Here is an 18,291-nt window from a genome sequence, read left to right on the forward strand (position 1 = left end):
TCATGTCTACACACAAAACTCTAAACATTAGAACAGACATTTCCAAAACTCAAACTGCATTTCTCTGCACATTGATCACTTACATTTGTGATTTGTCTTTGATTACGAATGAAGATGATCAAAAAACTGTAGGAAAAAGTTCTGTTTTAGCACTCTGATCTTTTTTAACACACAAGGCTGAATGTCAAGTCCTTTTACCCCCTCAGCTTTGATGGCAGGGGGCGGCCAGGGGGACCTAAATCTCTCTCATTACGCCACGTTACTCGACAGAGCCAATCATGTTTTGCAGTGTGATGGTGATGAACCAATCAGACCTGTCAGATGTGGCAAAATGTAGGACAAGCTGGCGTTTTTAAATCTGAGAAGTATACTGCTGCTTCATTAAGTGTGGACTGCTGTACTGAAGAAGGAGACAAGATGAAGATGTTCTTTGTGAACGTTTTCCTGATCTGCTCATTATGTAAGTAAAAGAAATTTACTTGTGTAAACTTTTGATCTTCATTTGTGTGAAACTGAGTCTGTCTGAATTATTTCAGGTGCAGCACAGTTAAGTGACGTCTCTCAGCCTGAATCTTTGAAAACAGTGAAGATTGGCGACTCAGCTACTATTAAATGCTTCATAAAGAGCGCATCAAAGAAAACCTTGTGGTACAAGGTGACTACAGGGAGGAAACTACAGCTGGTGGTAAAAACTAATTCTCAGTATAATGTGAGAGAGTTCAGTGAAGAATTTGTTAACCGTTCTTCAGTTAAATTTGACATGACTAACAATCATCTGACCATAAATAAAACATCATGGGAAGATGTTGGAACATACTTCTGTGGAGTCTTACACATAAGTGAGGTTCAGTTTGGGTCAGGAACATTTCTGATGTTGACAGGTATGTTTGGACATGTTTGCATTTCAAATAATTTCAATTGAATGTGAACACAGTGCTAACAATCTCACTCCAAATGGTTTGTTTTCCAAGGTGCAAAGACAATCAGCGACTCTGTCGTCCAGCAGCCAGAATCAAAGTCAGTGAGGTCCGGAGACTCTGTGACTCTCAGCTGTTCTGTTCACTCTGCTCAATGCACAGCAGAACTCACTAGTTTCATGTGGCTGAAAAACTCGGATCGTTCTGCTCCAGAGATGATTTATTGCTCTGACAAGAAGAACAACATCTCCCAGAGAACTGACAGAGGACGAACTACCTGCGAGTACAACTTTGTCGTCAGGAGCCGGGATGATGCTGGGGTCTACTACTGTGCTGTCAATGCATGTGGACAAATACTGCTTGGAAATGGGACAACAGTCAATAATGGTAAGACACACAGTGCTTTTTTCAACTTTTTAAGGCTTCCACTTTAAGGTTCAACAGTTTTTAAATGTGTTTCTTTAAAGTGTAGTTTCCAGTAGATTAGATCCAAAGACAACAAGTCTGTGAAACTTTGCCAGATTTGTCCTTTTTATCAGAATGTCAGATCAAATTAAACCCTTTAAAAATACCAATACCCCCAAACCCCACAAACCGCTCAGTCAAGTGGCAGATCCTCCTCTCCGAGATAAGTGTTTGTCAAAGAAATGTGGTAGCTTTGAAGAGATCAGAGATGAGATAAGGTTTTCACTTGCCAACAGGTTATCACAGAGAACGTTATAAAAGGAATTCTAAATATGGTGTTTACTTTATTTATTTATTCATTTTTATCTGTTTCTCTGCTGTTTGAATTTGGCTCATTTGTGTAGAAAAAGAAATGCCTGTGGTCAGAGTAAGTAGCTAAACTTACAAAAATCCAATTTGTCACAATTAGCTTTCTCTAAATCAAATTTTAAATGTTAAATCATGTATCATGTTTACAGCAGATACTGGAAGCATATCACTGAGTCCGACCGTTATTGCACTGATGCTGTCAAACATGGTTCTTGGAACTGTGACGCTCCTCCTTGTAGTGATATTTTGCAAGACAAGAATGAAAAAATCTGCAGGTGTGTAAACAGTTATGCAGGACGATATCCACATTCTGTTATTCTGCAGTAACTACTAACTATTGGTATCTTTTAATGCTTTTGTTTTTCACAGAAGCGGCCGATGAAGGCGATCAGGTGAGAGTTTGTCTTAATCCATCCATCCACCCCATGATGGCCTATCCCAGTCATCAAACAGCAATAGATTATTTTATTGGAATTTCCTTTGTTCACAGACTGGTGATACAGTCGTCTATACATCTGTGGGTTTGGCTCACAGTAGTATCAGGCCCAGACAACCTACAGTAAAAGCCAATAGAGACACTGTAATTTACTCTACACTCAAACCCTGACAACTGAACATCAAAGTTTCATCATGGGAATACGACCAAGCTATGATAAATAATGGCTAAGGGATGTCTTGCAACGCTCATGGTGGTTGCTGGATTTTGTTCTGTTTGTTTCTTGCGCCTTTAAGAGTTTCTGCAGGTTCTTCCTGATTGGAGATCTTTCTCAGTCACTGAAGCTTAGTACATTTCGGCAACTTCACCTAAACTATATTTTTATATACTTAAGATTCAAAAACCAGCATGATTTCCATGGAATGTCATATTTAAAACCCTGCTTACCACTAACAGAATGTATTTCTCTTCAGTTATTTACTGTACATTGCACTGTAGAAACAAAATCTACTGTTTTAAAATAATGCTACTTTTGGATGAAAGTCTTTCCATTTCACAAATTGTCCTGAAGAATGCTGTGCTACCTTTCTTTTTGTGGGTGACTGAGATGTGAACGTGTGGAATTGTTTGCTGTGACTCTACAAACCACTTTGCTCGCTATAAAAAATAACTTTAATACATACGTGGCAATTATTGCCTGTGTTGGGCAAATGCTCTTCTTTGCACTGTTACATTCAAATACCAATATTACTGAGAGACAGAAATAGGTTGTGAAGCTCAGCTCCTGAAAACACATCTGTATAAACTGCACACTCATTACTGACTTTTCAAATAAAAAGCCACTCATAGGCAGTTATCACACTTATTCTCACGTGATTGATACATTGTCCACAAAAACAAACTATTTTCTATTATTCATTTTACATCTCTCCTCCAAAAGTGTGCTTTAAAATGGGCACTCCAAAAGAGGAGGGTCCACACCTTAGTGTAAAAAATTTGTTTGAAAAGTTGCCATCATAGTTTTAAGAACGTACAGGTCAGACAGCACAGGCTATCATTAGTAATACGACAGATTCTTGGTCACATCTCCCACAGAAGGACAAAAACTTTCAAACCCCACTCAGATGGGATGTTAACACAGTAAACTGTCGTCTTTGTGGGAATCATTGACACAAAGTTGATTTGCAGTCTGTCTGAGGGCTCAAACATTCTGTAAATTTTATCCATCTATTTTACATTTTCAAAACGTAATTTTGATTAAGTTTTTGTACTTCAGGAGATGAAGATACGATAGCTATGAAAAGAATTATAACTTAACTATACAAGTCAGATGTCTTGATGCATGCTCAATCATCCAGGTAACAAAATCCCAAAAAGTTATTTCTGTTCATCTGGACGTAGCCATGAGAGAAATGTTTCATCACTCATCCACTTGACCTCTTCAGTCTCAGCTGACTGCAGATTTTCCCAACCGTAAAAACAGTACATTTGCATAATGACTGAAACTGGCACCACTGACTAACAATGACATCAGTTTCATGATCTGTTTATGAAGTTGGGGAAACCTGCAGTCAGCTGAAACTGAAAAGGTCACTTGGCTAGCTGTCAACAGTCTGGTTAACAGGTAGCTGGCCTGGAGTGCACTTGCAACATATGGTAACATGTTATTATAGCAACCTAATTATTTCCATTATTTCCTTCACGCAAGATCTCACCCCATGGGGTCAAAATAATCACAAGAACAGTGAGCAAAAATCTCAGAACCACATGGGGGGACTTTGTGAATGACGCGCTGAGAGCTGAGGCTAAAGTAACAAAAGCTTCTATCAATAACACGCTACGCCACCAGGGACTCAAATCCTGCAGTGCCAGTTGTGTCCCCCAGCGTAAGCCAGTACATGTCCAGGCCTGTGTGAAGTTTGCTGTAGAGCATTTGGATGATCGAGAAAAGGATGGGGAAAATGTCATATGGTCAGATGAAACCAAAATAGAACTTTTTGGTAAAAACTCTACATGTTTGGAGGAGAAAGAATGCTGAGTTGCATCCAAAGAACACCATACCTACTGTGAAGCATGGGGGTGGAAACATCATGCTTTGGGCTGTTTTTCTGTAAAGGGACCAGGATGACTGATCCATGTAAAGGAAAGAATGAAGGGGGCCATGTATCGTCAGATTTTGATTGAAAACCTCCTTCCAACAGCAAGAGCATTGAAGATGAAACATGGCTGGGTCTTTCAGCATGACAGTGATCCTAAACACAACGCACGGGTAACAAAGGAGTCGCTTCATAAGAAGCATTTTAAGGTCCTGGAGTTGCCTAGTCAGTCTCCAGATCTCAACCCCATAAAAAATCTTTGGAGGGAGTTGAAAGTCCGTCTAGCCCAGTGACAGCCCCAAAACATCACTGCTCTAGAGGAGATCTGCATGGACGAATGGGCCAAAATACCAGCAACAATGTGTGAAAACCTTCTGAAGACTTAAAGAAAACGTTTAAACATTTGAATGGTTTGTAATAAAGTACTGACATTAAGTCTTGTTATTGAGCAAATACTTATTTTCCACCCTGATTTGCAAATAAATTCTTTAAAAATTAGACAATGTGATTTTCTGAGGGTTTTTCTTTCTAATTCTGTCTCTCATAGTTGAGGGATATCTATGATGAAAATTACAGGCCTCGCTCATCTTTTTATGTGGGAGAACTCGCACAATTGATGGCTGACTAAGTACTTTTATGCCCCACTGTAGCTGTGTGGAAGATCTAATGCAATTTTACAAAGTTTTGACCATCTTAAAATATGATGTCTCTTATAGATGCATATCTCAAAACTCCAGGAAGCAAAACCAAAACAGCATGAAATGCAGTGGTGAAAGTATTTTTCAACTACACCTTAAATGTAGTTGGTGAAGTGTGAACAGGAATAAATGTGTGAAAACAGTCGCCCACGACCACAGGAGGCTTTACACTTTGCAAAAGTTATGACACAACACAAAGAAATTAGTGTACAGTTTGTTTACTACGGTTAAAAAAAGCAAAACCAAACAAAACCACTGAGTAGAAACAAGGTAATTTAATGGTGAGAAATAGATGCTGACAAAGACGAACACAAAAAACCCATCTGATCTATTAATACTCCCGTGTAACCAGTGACTTGAGTGGAGGGTGCAACCTTTAAAGTAGCCAGCGCATAGCAGTTGACTTTTGTTTTGAGTCCTGTGGTGAATAAGGTGAGAACAGGTTTCCACTGGTGGAAACTTGAGACGTATCTTGTGTACAGGAAGGCTGGCCTGTGGCTTCTAGGCCACAGTGTGCTCAAGTTCAGACAGAAGAGTCAAGAGAAGCCATTTTGTGTATTGCGTGTTACCTCATTAGTGGCAACAACCCTGTTTAGAAAATGTCTGAACGGAGTAGCACGTTCATGTTTAATGCAGTGGGAGATGCAGTATTGAAGCGAATACCATGTTACATTCAGCTTTCCATGAGCTGAAGCGCTCCTTCATTTACTTTGGCAAACACTTTGCAGTGTTTTAATCACTAAATGTACTTGATACTGTTTAACATAATTTATAGTGAAGTGGTTTATAAAGTGATGAAATAAAACCAAGAGTTGGGCATCACAGACATCATACTGTTGATGTCTATCAACCAGTGAACAGTCTTAGGCGTTCCCTTACCAATGCAATCACTGATGGCAGTTAGTTATAAGTTATATGTTGCTTGAATTGTGCACTGGCTTCTTGAGATTATCCAAATGGGTCAGATGTCAGTTGTCTCATTTCAATCATGTGTACACATAACCAACTCAAATGTGTCCATTGAAAAATGAAGGTGACTAATTTTTTGAAAACAGACATTCATGTCCTAAACTACTTCAGAAATTTGCACTTGAATCATGAACATTTCTGATGCTGCTAAGCTAATCAAACCAACAGTAGTTGCATTGACTCCTACTCCCACCCTCGCTATGGGCCACTGTGATATTGTGGTATATTGTGTGGTATGTGGTACCATATGGAAAAGATATATATAAATCTTATAAAGTTTGTATCTGCCTTGTGTGAAACTTGTATGAAAAGCATACGAGAGTGAAAACAGATATAAGATCCCCTGAAAAATTCTATAATGAAACTTGTATGTTTTGGATACTTACTAAAACAATATATGAAAGTAATGACAAAGTGGCCACTTTCATGAGTAAATCATGTAAGTTTTTACTATTTCTTTTCCATATGTGATTCTTATTCTAGTGCAGAGCTGTCAAACATATTCCCTGACCTGAAGGTTTAATCTAATCCACCGAATAACTTTACAAAGTGTAAAAATTAAAGTTACACTGCTAACAATGCCAATTCAGTGAAAACACTGCTTGTCCCGCTGCTGGACTGTACTAATATTACCAAGCAGGGAAGTAAATCCTCATTTCTTCTTCATTTGTGGGTTATAACAAAGTTAAACGCTATAGTTTTGTTTAATTACAAAAACTTACCTTTTGAAGCGTTGATGAAGTTGGATATAACTTTATAAAGTTTTATATTTTATACATGTAATCATAGTTAATTGACTTAATATAAATATTGTTGGAATTTCAAATAGATATTGAATTGTATAAATATATAAACCATGCAATCTATTGCTAAGGAGAGAGTTTATTTTGACTGTTTCCAAAATAGGACCTTCAGACTGACTGGCCAATCAGACACAGTCTTCTCTGTGAAGAGTGGAAAACGTATACAGATTGTGTTCATTCCTCACAGCATTTGAAGCAAGATGACACCTCCAACCTGTGCTTTGTATTTCATCTGTCTGTTCGTGGCAAATATGGGTAAGTTGTGCTTTGTACCTTCTTGTTCATTTTAACCTAAAACCAACATGTTTGCTTGTTGCATTCTTATGGTGGAAGATGCATATTTTGGATATATATTACATTTATTTTCACATTTATGTGATTTGTGTCCTCATTTTCTCCTCAGCTCATACAACGCTCTTGAAAAATACAGCATTACATTTTAAACCAGCCCATGTTGGGGAAACTCTGACTTTTGAATGCCAATGTGAAGACAAATCAGCAGTGATGCTTTACTGGTATAAGCAAACTTTAGGAAATAGACCACAGCTGATGTCTACATACTACAAGCACAGTCGTAATGGTACTTTTCAGGATCCGTTCAACGATCCCCGTTTTTCACTGCTTACTGGAAACTTACTGAAGATATCAGATTTGAGAACTTCAGACTCAGCTACTTACTACTGCGTAATGAGCAATTTATATGACTTTAAATTTTGTGAAGGCACAATTGTCAGTGTAAAGGGTTCGGATCAGAACATCCGAGCTTTAGTCTACCAGTTGTCATCTGAAACCCTACAGCCAGTGCACTCTATGGTTCTGAACTGTATAGTGCAACCTGGGACCTGTGATGGAGAACACAGTGTTTACTGGTTCAGAAAGTCTGAAGCAAGTCTTCCAGGAATCATTTACACCAATGGAAGCAGGAACGATCCCTGTGAGAGGAAACCCAACACACAAGGTAGCACCTGTGTGTACAACTTGCCGATGAAGAGCCTGAATCTTTCTCAGCACTATTGCGCTGTGGCCTCATGTGGACACATACTGTATGGAAGTGGGACTGCAGTGAAGGGTAAGTAACTTTGTAGGATTAATTCCTTAAAGCATAAAAGTAGATCTAGATATAATACGTACAACCCATCAAGAATAATGATTTTTCATAAACATATTTTCCAACTCAGGCTGCTGTTAGCCTTTCTTATCTGACCATTAAAAATGAATTGTGTGAGGATGCTGGAGAAACCAAAGGAAAACATACAGGTTCAGGAAGAACATATAAACCTTTCTGTTGCAGACAGAAAGGTTCCTGTTTATCAGCAGGTTTACATTTCTTGCTGTGAGGCATAACTGCTGACCACTTCACCGACTTGCTGCATCCATATTAGCTGGAGATAATTGTAAAATGCATTTTCATGGATACTTTGGAATTCTGTCCTATATCAGCCTAAAGTAAATTTCTTTAATTTGGTGTCTTTTTGTGATAATCATGATTAAGACCAGCAATTTGCAACAACCACTATCAACCAGTAGAAACAGGCATTTTAGTACTGTTTGAACGTAGTCAAAGTCTTTTTTTCCTAAACCAGAAAAAAAAAGGCTAAAAGCACTGTCATATTTGTTGCTCTCTGCAGAAAAAGCAGAATCTCTTCTCTTGGTGCATTTCTTCAGTGGAGCCTTGGCATTAACTGCCATCCTCACTGGTTTTCTGGCATTCAAGTTGTACAAACTGAGCAAACAGCACAGGCGGTGCGCAGGTAAGTGTTACACTTTTAAGGCAACATTAAGTTTTGATCATCCTGTTCCATTGAAATCTAAATAATGTTTTAATTTCTTTTGTAACACCTTCAGAAACTTCTACAACTTGCACAGAGGTAGGAATCGTTTTCTACTATAAAAACTAATAATAGCATAGCATCTTTATTCTTTCTCTCCTGTAAGCTGCTGCAGTTTAGCTCTTTATACAATAATTTCTTATAACGTCTTATACAATAATGGTGGACCATTTTTTCTTTTTTTTTTATCACCAGTTACATCAAGACAGCGAATACAAAGAAAACCTTCATTACGCTGCTTTGCGCAACCACAAGACTAACAGATCAAGAAAAAAAACAGATCAAACCCAGAGTGAGTGTCTATACTCCAGTGTGAAGGAACAGAGGTGAAGAAGTGGACCAAAACTGTCTTTATTTAAGTTGCTCTGGAGGTTTCAGAAGAATGTACTTTAAATTTGTTTGAAATTGTATAAATGACAGGTTTACCCTTTATTAATAAAAGCTCTTTGAAAATGTATTTGGGGGGTTTGCATGAAGTGACCAATGCTGTTTCAACACAGAATGATGATGATGCATGTCAACAACCAAGCTCAACATTTGAAAGAGAAGATTCACATTCACAGCTGTGCATTCTGCCCCCTCAACACACTGCATGCAAAATTAGCCAACCATCTTTCAGTGCTGCTTAACTGGCATAACATCTACTAAATACCAGGTCAAACTCATTATGAGCAACTCTTGGTGGGTTATTTTTCTGTTTGCTACACAGAGAAGCATCTTTCCTCTTGCTGATGTGTACCATCAAAAAGAAGAGATGCTGTTCTATAGTCTCTTTGGAGTTAACAGTAAAATATACTCTGTGGTTTCACCAGGATGTTGTAGCATCAGTATTTCACAGGTTGATTTGTTGTCTCATGTAAAAACAAAAAAAAAGCACTCTGATGTGTGGTTTATGAGAGCCATGCAAGAAAGCACTTCATCATAATGTTATACTGGCCTAACATTGTATTGTAATGACAAATGAACTCCACAAGGCAGGCGGCAAACATGAGACCTGATTTAAAAATGACCTTTTAAGTAAAGTGTACAAACAACCTGGGGGTACTGAGGATAAGTATCTTCTCTAAGGACACTTCAACATGCAAGAGGAGGTGCAAATTAGTGGTCTATATACAACCACACTTAGACAAGCATCTTGAAATGGCTGGTTTCACAGAGTCTTGGGTAGTAGTGGCTAATGGGCCACAGACCTTATCAGCTAATCATAAAAGATTATATTATGGTACAATTTCATTGGTGAGTTTCCTTGGAATTTTAAGTAACCTGTTACAATTATGGAAGCAGATTAGCAAAAGATGCAGTCCATGTTAAACTTTCTTTGTAAAATTAGCAAAAGATGCAGTCCATGTTAAACTTTCTTTGTAAAATAGACCTTAAAAGGGAACCCAAAGAACAAAGCCAGGAAGTAAAAACACAAGAAACAAACCCTCAAAAAAGAAAAAAGAAAAGAGGAGGGTGTGTAATAGGGAACCACAGAAGAAGATACAAGGATGGTGACAGCTGTTTGCACAATCTCCATGATTTCTACATGTGCAGAAACATGTGTTTCTACATGTGTATCCAGTTATTGTCAGTGCGCCCCAGGGCAGCTGTGGCTACAATGTAGCTTGCTATCACCAGTGTGTGAATGGGTGAATGACTGAATGTAGTGTAAAGCGCTTTGGGGTCCTATGGACTAGAAAAGCGCTATACAAATGCAGGCCATTTATTGTGTTTTGGGTTCACGTTTAATAATAGGTTTCAGGAGGGTTACTTTTGATATGCAATATGTTACAGATTACTATTTATCCTATTCAGAACTTTTAAAAGACAAGGGTTCATCAGAGTAATGTAATTCATGACATTTGATTCATTGCTTATTGAAAGAGTTTCTAACAAATGCTAGGTGCAGTGAAGCTCAAATTTAAGCACTTACCACAAATGGGTGGACCTTTTCTAAGAAAAAGAAATCACCTAAACCTCTGTGCGCTGGTGAGGTTAGCCAACAGGTTCTGTCACACAGTAATTACGTGTAAGGTGTGAACATACATTAGGTCAAGTCTTCTAAATATGTCTTGACATGTTATTTCTACTTGTTGACTCTAACTATAGAAGCAGGATACTTTTATAGACTCTTTGCTGTTAACAGTAAAAATGCCTTGTGGTTTAAGCAGGATGTCTCAGCATCTGTGGCTCTCAGTTTGCTGAGGTTGATTTGTTGTCTGTGCTAAAAGCAGGTGAATGCAGTATATAGTCAGTAGAGTAAAAAAAGCCTTCACAATTCTGGATTATGAGAACCATGCATTTAAACCATTTACCCATAATGTCATTCTGTTTTCTCCTGGCCTGTTCTGCGGTATCCTAAATGACCTTAGATAGCAACATTATGACAACATTATGGTAAATGGACTGATTCTTATATAGCGCTTTTCTACTCTCCTGGAGTACTCAAAACGCTCTACACAACATGCCTCATTCACGCAATCACACTAAACTCAAGTTCACACACATTCACACTCCGATGAATGCATCGGAGGGCAATTTGGGGTTAGTATCTTGCCCAAAGATATTTGGCATGCAGACTGGAGGAGCCAGGAATCAAACCACCAACCTTCCAATCAGTAGCTGATCTGCTCTACCACCTGAGCCACAGCCACCCCAATTATGACAACATTATGATAACATTATGGCGCATGGCAAACCAGCATTTCATGGATGTAACAAACTAGCTTCTATATAATGTGCAAAACACAAAAATGGAAAAATTCAGTAAAAGTATTTAGATCCATTGTAACATGATGTAATTGGTTAGTTATCAGCGTAATCTGACTTTCCAACCTTTAAGTGTTCTTCAGAGTTGGCTTTGAGGTAGTTCTTCTTACAGTTTGTTTTTTCAGCTGCTTCTCCTTGATAGGAGGTGTACGGTGGGTAAGTTTGGAGTGGACGTTTCTATGTGTACCTAATGGTCCTTTAGTAAGTGGCTTGTTCGTGGTACAGCTCTTCCAGAAATCTGTATTATCTGACAATATTCAAAGAACCGTCTCAGCATTTTTTTTTATTAAAATCTAAAAGCTTCAAGAGTCATCTGACCATATCCAAGACTATACGGGACGACACTGGTGCATACTACTGTGGAGTGTTAACACTAAATAAGTGTGAATTTGGACAAGGAACCTTTCTCCTGATTAAAGGTACAATGTGTTTACATTTCAAAAGTTTTTATTCATTCATTTATCTTTTTTTCTTTCTCTCAAATTGACTACAAAGCTAATAACTGGGTCAACGGTTTCTTTTCCAAGGTACAAACTTGATCAGTGACTCTGTAATCCATCAGTCAGAGTCCCAGAAAGTGCAGTCAGCAGACTCTGTGACTATCAGCTGTTCAGTTACCTCTGCTCAGTGTGCACCAGAACATACTAGTATCACATGGATAAAAAACTCTGAGAATTCTGCTCCAGAGATGATTTATTCATCTGAAAATGAGAACACATGTCAGAGCCCATATGGAAAAGAAATAGTAAAAACTTATATGTGATTACTCATGAAAGTGGCCACTTTCATGAGTAAATCATATAAGGCTTACATGATTTACTCATGAAATTGGCCACTTTCTCATTACTTTCATATATTGTTTTAGTAAGTATCCGAAACATACTAGTTTCATTATATAATTTTTCAAGGGATCTTATATCTGTTTTCACTCTTATATGCTTTTCATACAAGTTTCACACAAGACAGATACAAACTTTATAAGATTTATATATATCTTTTCCATATGGGAGGACTGAAATCAGCAAGGTGAGGTTCATATGGAACCTCACCTTGGACGATGCTGGGACCTACTATTGTGCTGTGACTTCATGTGGACATACAATGTTTGCAAATGGAACCACAATCAAAATTCGCAGTAAGACGTGCATGTTTTGTATCAGTAAGTCTAACATACCTAAGCTGATGTAATGTAAATGTAATTATTTATTTCTTCTTTATTCTTCTCGTGTCACCAAATTACATGATATCAGCCCTGCTTTTATTGCATTGATGCTTTCAAATATTATCCTTGGGATAACGACTCTTCTACTTGCATGGGCACATTGGAAGAATCACGGAAAAGACCTGAAAAGTATGTAAAATTATACTTTACACTGAACGCTCTCTCTCTTTATCTATCCAGCTGAAAGGCTAAATGTTACTTTATAGTACATAATGCTTTGATTCTATATGTTGACATTTCAAATATATACAGTAACTACCACTGATTGTCTATATCTTTGTTTACAGTAACATCCGAATCTGATGGATCTCCACAAGACAGCCAAGTATTGCATGAATGTTTTTTGTATCTTTTGTCCTTTGTTTATTCTGCAAGTTTTATACCCTAAAGTTTTTTTTAAAAGGCTCATATTATTCTTTCCACACTAGTTAGATACCTTACAACCTAAATGCAAACCGCATATACCAATGATTAGATCCAAAATATACTATACTCAGTATAAATGTGTTAGTTTTAGCCTTTAAATAAGAGGTCCAAGTGCATTTACCAAAACACTTAACTAAAAACTATAGTTAGTCTCCAAAATCCCTGAAATCACTCAAAATCTTTATTTCAGTGATGATGAATAAATCATCAGCAGTAACAAACATGGTTCCTTGACATTATAGAAACTGGAGTCATCAAAGTTTTTAGAAACTTTCTCAGAATAGTGGACTTTTGTGTGTCTGTTAGGCTTTGTTCTAAATGTCTTTGCAGACTCTGTCAATCAAGTTAATCTCTTGAAATTGAGATTTTAAGAGGGTAAAGCTTTAAATTTCTTGTCAGGAAGACAGGGCTTATATTTCCTGCTTTGTTAGGTGAACGATTATTCCCTAGTACACAGTGTATTACAATCATTGTGATGGTTTATTCTCATACAAAGAAAATTGGCATTTTGAAACATGAATTAAAGGTTGTGAGAGAGCTACACCTCTTTGCACATTTGGTTATCTCAAGATCATCCTGGCACTAGGTGTCTCTCTTTTGTTTTCTTTTGTGCTATATTTTGTCATGCAGGAGTTAACTGAAGATTCATTGGCTGCACGAGCTTCGATGGTTTGGTGTGGGCTTGGTGTGCTCAGCTCCCTCCTTCCTGCGCCTTGTCTCTATGACTCTCAAACACACCTACAGCCTGCTCTTTGGCTTTCTTGATTTTGCTTTCTACATATACTGCCACCTATCTATACATGCATATGCATTACACTGCTGACTTAATTTAATAGTATCGCTGTAAAGAAATTCCTGTTTTCTCCTGTTTGCATGCATCAGCTATTTTGAGAAATGCAACCTCAGAGTTAAGAATTTGAAAAATGTTGTGAGCATTGTGCCAGATTTGTGGTCATAGTTTTCAGCCCTTGTACATAATCAAAAACAACGTAAATACTGGCTTTATAGTGCAATATGTTAGCTATTTGGGAATAAATAGACTTACTGCTATGCTATTACAGACAGGGGATTTCAAGCATAAAAGTGTTGACATTTTATTTGAACTATAACTACATGAGGACCAATGGCCCTTTACCTCATAAAATAAAATATGAGCTGTTGTCTCTCTTTGTCCAAGCAGTCAGAACATGTGTGACGTATCTATATATATTTCATGTTTTTTCAGAGTAGATCTGGAGTCATCTATGCTTCAGTGTCTTCTGCTCCCAGAATTTCCGCCTGCAGATCTCCAGTGAAAAATCATCAGTCTTTGGCTCTCGGAGGAGGCGGACGCACTTTTCTCCTCTCCCTTATCTTCCCTGCTAGTTCTTATGTCCTTGTCTAGTCTCGTGTCTTTTTTGTATTACTTTCCCTGCAACACTCTCTCACAGTCTGTGTCTAAAACCTAAAAGAGAATTATGGATTTGATCAACTGGTCTCTGAATGCTATTGACACCCTTTAACGAGAAGTCTGGGCTCGGGAGAACCCGAGTGCCCTGGAGGGACTTTCCCTGCCGGATACACGATGGACGGGTGGCAGAGGATCGTGTGCCTGGCGGGACTGTCGATCGACGACGCTGAAGATATCTACCTGTTCGGAACCATGATAACAGGGTTCTTGCTGATCGGAGCTGGCTTGGCCCTGGCTTATCGGAGAATTAAGAGAGCGGAACCGGCTGTTCAAACTCCCACAAGGCTGCCCGCTGGGATTGGAACGACAGGTGCGACTTCTCAGAAAGGGCTCACTGAAGGCAGCATGGTTAAGAGCTTGGAGGCGCTTACGACCAGTGTTGGGACTAACGCGTTATTAAGTAATGCGTTACAGTAACTACGTTATTATTGTGGTAACGAGCACGGTAACTAGTTATTATGCCAAAACCAGGAACGCGTTACTCGTTACTGGGATTTAGGTAGGCTCGTTATTCGTTACTTCGTGTGGTGGCTATCGCGGAGCTTCCACATTTTCAATAACATTAGCAAGTGGTGGAAGCCAGCAGGTGGATGAAGGAAAAGGGAGGCAAGAGGAGAGACCCGAAGCAGCCGCCGGTCCGAGTATCAGGTGAACTGAACTTCAGGTAAGAAGTTATGACCTGCAGTGTATCTGAGTCACATATAAACCAAGTTTAGGTGGAGTTTATTTTCGTTATGCTGACTTTTTCGTACTGCGTGCTAGCTAGCATGACGGAGTTTCTATACAGCTGGGTGGGTGCTATGATACTGATGTTGAACTTTATTTTGTTCATAAGGTTAATTATTAGAGTTGCCAACCGTCCCGTAAAAAACGGAACCGTCTCGTATTCAGAGAAAATATCATGCGTTTCGTATTGAGGTGAAAATGAACACAGTTTGTCCCGGATTTCAGCTGCAATGAAAAAGACACAAAGCTGGATTTATTCTGTGTTTACGCTGCACAGCTGCCTCTTCTTCTCTCATTCTCCCCCCTCCCTCTCCTGTTTCTACTTCAATCATGAAACTGATCAATGATCAGCTGATCGGCTTTTCTCTCTTGTTTGTTTATTGCCCACTTTGCGCCAGAAAGAGGAAACCAGCAGATGTCGCGGTAAACAACAGCAGCACTTTTAAGCTTGATCAGCTGTTGTTAGAATTTATTTAATATTAATTTCTAGTATCAGCTGATGTTGGCTGGAGTCACAGCTGTAAACCTGCTGGTCATGATATCGGTTTGGTTATGTGATGAGAGGGAAACATGAAGATGAAACCAGGAGATGTCCTTACTGAATCATCAGAGTTGTGATGGAGAAACAGGTTTACCTTTTAGGTGACATGAATGAGTTGAAGGGAAGTTATGAACTGTTTCTAAGAGACAAATAACACCAGGATCCTTTTCTAAGTAGCTGACAGCTGGTAACTGTGCAGGGGCGGATCTAGCAAAGTGTTGCCAGGGGGCCATGTAGGGCATTAAAAGGGAAAGGGGGGCACAAAGAAATACTTTTCTTTCTTATTCTCATTTAAAATGTCTCACTTTTAAAAAAAATAATTATCTGAGTCTTGCAACAAACAATTGATAGATTGATACATATATACCATCAGAACAGTGTACATCATTGTCACAACAGTGTTTGTTTTCATTCAAAGGCTTTATGATTTTTCCTATAATGGTGGGCCGGTCTCTAGTCAAAATGCCCGGGACGATTTTTTTGTCCCAGTCCAGCCCTGCATGCAGCTCATCTGCAGTCTGGTGTTACCTACATCTTCCTATTCAGAAGGCAGAATTTCCGAGTTCTGAGTACAATCGAAAGCACCACGACTGCAGTTTTTGTGTGGGATGTAAAAAGCAGGCTAGGATAGAATCAGGTGTGGGATTTCTCTCGTGGAAATGTGCACATTATTTTTTCCTTTCTATTGGTAGGTGGCACAGTGCACTTGTGGCAAGTAAGCAAGCTAGAAGACTGACAATCTTGCTGGGTATCCAGTTACGGAAGCAACACATTAACAAGAGAATTCTGAGTAAAACCAAAGTTACTTTCCCTAGTAACTAGTTACTCTGAAAGTAACGAGTAACTTGAAGTAACTGAGTTACTTTTGATAGAAGTAACTAGTAATGTTACTAAGTTACTAATTTAAAGTAACTTACCCAACACTGCTTACGACTGCAGTGAATGCTCAGAATAACACCTTTGAGCGTATGTATGTTGGATTACATCAGGAAAGAATCAACTCAGAACAACATCTCTGGGCGGAGCTCGATTACACCTCGGATCAGTTGGCTGCGGTCGTGAGGTCTCAGAATCTGCTATGTGAGCAAAAAGAGTGACAAGACCACAGAATCGACGGCTAATAACAAGCTCGCAGCTATTAACGGGAGACTGAGAGACCAGTGTCGGAGTGTTAAAAAACAGCTTGAAATTCTCAATTACCATCATAATGCGGCTACCCTTTCAGCGCCAGCTCAAGGCTGGAGCCGAACAACAACTCCCTGATAACGACTGTGTTGAGTCTGTTCCTTCCCATTCCCTACAAGGCCACCTGGGTTGGCTGGAAGACTGTTTACTTAGCCTGGCAGGGCAAAGGACACTGTCTCAGCTGAACTATGGACACGCACACACATACATATACTGATACTGATAAGCACTCACTGACGCATCACCCTCCCTACCCCGGATCCAACGCCACCTCCAACGCTTACCTCCCCCATGATGTGGACATCGGGTCAGTTGGAGGCGCAGTCGAAAGATTGCAGCGGTCCCAGATCAGATGTACACACTGGAACTCTTTCCCGTGTTGCTTGTCTGTGTTTATTGTGTTATGGTGTGTTGATACCTGTGCAATCCTGTATTATCCTTTTATGTTGCACATTTCAATGTTTTTTTTTCCTCGCTACCTGGCCTGACCTGTCTCCCCAATGTGATGTTTGTATTGTATGTACGGTCGGCAAGGTCTGTCATCTCGGTTGTGGGCAAAAGACCTGCAACTGACAAATAAAGGCTATCTCATCTCATCATCTCTCAAAAACAGTCAGGACACCGTGGTTTATTCTGATGTCATGGTCAGCCAAAGAGACTGAAAGGCCTGAATTGAAATACACCAGGAAAAAAAAAAGGACCATTGTACCACTGTGACTTGGAAAGCTTCTTACAGAAGTATCAGCAAGATCCTATTTAACATTATGATTGTATCTGAAAATATTGTGTGCTACCGTACTTTATGTTTATGCTTTTACATTATAGATGTATAATGAATTTAGGTATCAGTCTCATTTCTATATGTTATGTCGTCATCAGTTTTTTGTGCGCTACATATCAAAAAATAATGGTAGTAGTGATCTTATCATAGTCCTAAACAAAACGTCATGTGCTTGTTTGAAACTCCACATTCACTTTATTCTTACACATCGGTGGTTTTAAGCATGATATGCAATACAATGACATCTCCCCTTCTCAAACAACGAGTAAAGAAAAGTAAGCTATGTTTTTGCTTAGAAACTTGCTGATTACTAATTAACTATTACTGTTTGCAAAGGATTCTCAGTCTTAAAAATTTGGTTCTTTGCATTATTTTGCTGTGTGTGTGTGTGTGTGTGTGTGTGTGTGTGTGTGTGTGTGTGTGTGTGTGTGTGAGCTTATGGTTTGTGAATTAGGAATGAAGGGGTTAAATTCATTTACTAAAAGAAACAAGTCAAACAAGAAATTTCAAGTTTCTTGATACGTCTTTATTTTTAACAATTATTAAGCAACAAACATATTATCACTCCAGTTACAACTATATGTGTATACACGGGGATGGTCAACAAACTAACTACACACTTTAGGGTACTTATACAGTCATGTAAAAAATTAATATAAATGAAACATGAGCAAACTCTAACACAAT

The 18,291-nt window shown here is 38.8% G+C and overlaps 2 protein-coding genes across 2 annotated transcripts; both read left to right on the forward strand.

The window, feature by feature from the left end:
* Positions 1-417: 417 nt before the first annotated feature.
* On the forward strand, positions 418-2,298 carry LOC146636871 (uncharacterized). Its single transcript, XM_085350391.1, has 6 exons — positions 418-460; positions 537-881; positions 972-1,304; positions 1,841-1,966; positions 2,061-2,083; positions 2,182-2,298. Exons 1-6 carry the CDS (start codon positions 418-420, stop codon positions 2,296-2,298), a joined length of 987 nt encoding a protein of 328 aa, XP_085206517.1.
* A 4,595-nt stretch (positions 2,299-6,893) lies between these two features.
* On the forward strand, positions 6,894-8,852 carry LOC146636872 (uncharacterized). Its single transcript, XM_085350392.1, has 5 exons — positions 6,894-6,948; positions 7,097-7,762; positions 8,322-8,444; positions 8,539-8,561; positions 8,718-8,852. Exons 1-5 carry the CDS (start codon positions 6,894-6,896, stop codon positions 8,850-8,852), a joined length of 1,002 nt encoding a protein of 333 aa, XP_085206518.1.
* Positions 8,853-18,291: the final 9,439 nt, after the last annotated feature.

Source organism: Diplotaxodon limnothrissa, linkage group LG3 (assembly GCF_057381915.1).
Source record: "Diplotaxodon limnothrissa isolate DT_005_m linkage group LG3, D_limnothrissa_male_GT1.1, whole genome shotgun sequence".
NCBI lineage: Eukaryota > Metazoa > Chordata > Actinopteri > Cichliformes > Cichlidae > Diplotaxodon > Diplotaxodon limnothrissa.

Bases quoted from the DNA above. Each gene is read 5' to 3' on its own strand.
- LOC146636871 (XM_085350391.1), top strand. From the start codon at position 418: ATGAAGATGTTCTTTGTGAACGTTTTCCTGATCTGCTCATTAT. The intron at 1,305-1,840 runs GTAAGACACACA...TCATGTTTACAG, and splicing joins TGGGACAACAGTCAATAATG to CAGATACTGGAAGCATATCA. The intron at 2,084-2,181 runs GTGAGAGTTTGT...CTTTGTTCACAG, and splicing joins CGGCCGATGAAGGCGATCAG to ACTGGTGATACAGTCGTCTA.
- LOC146636872 (XM_085350392.1), top strand. From the start codon at position 6,894: ATGACACCTCCAACCTGTGCTTTGTATTTCATCTGTCTGTTCGTGGCA. The intron at 8,445-8,538 runs GTAAGTGTTACA...TAACACCTTCAG, and splicing joins ACAGCACAGGCGGTGCGCAG to AAACTTCTACAACTTGCACA. The intron at 8,562-8,717 runs GTAGGAATCGTT...TTTTATCACCAG, and splicing joins CTTCTACAACTTGCACAGAG to TTACATCAAGACAGCGAATA.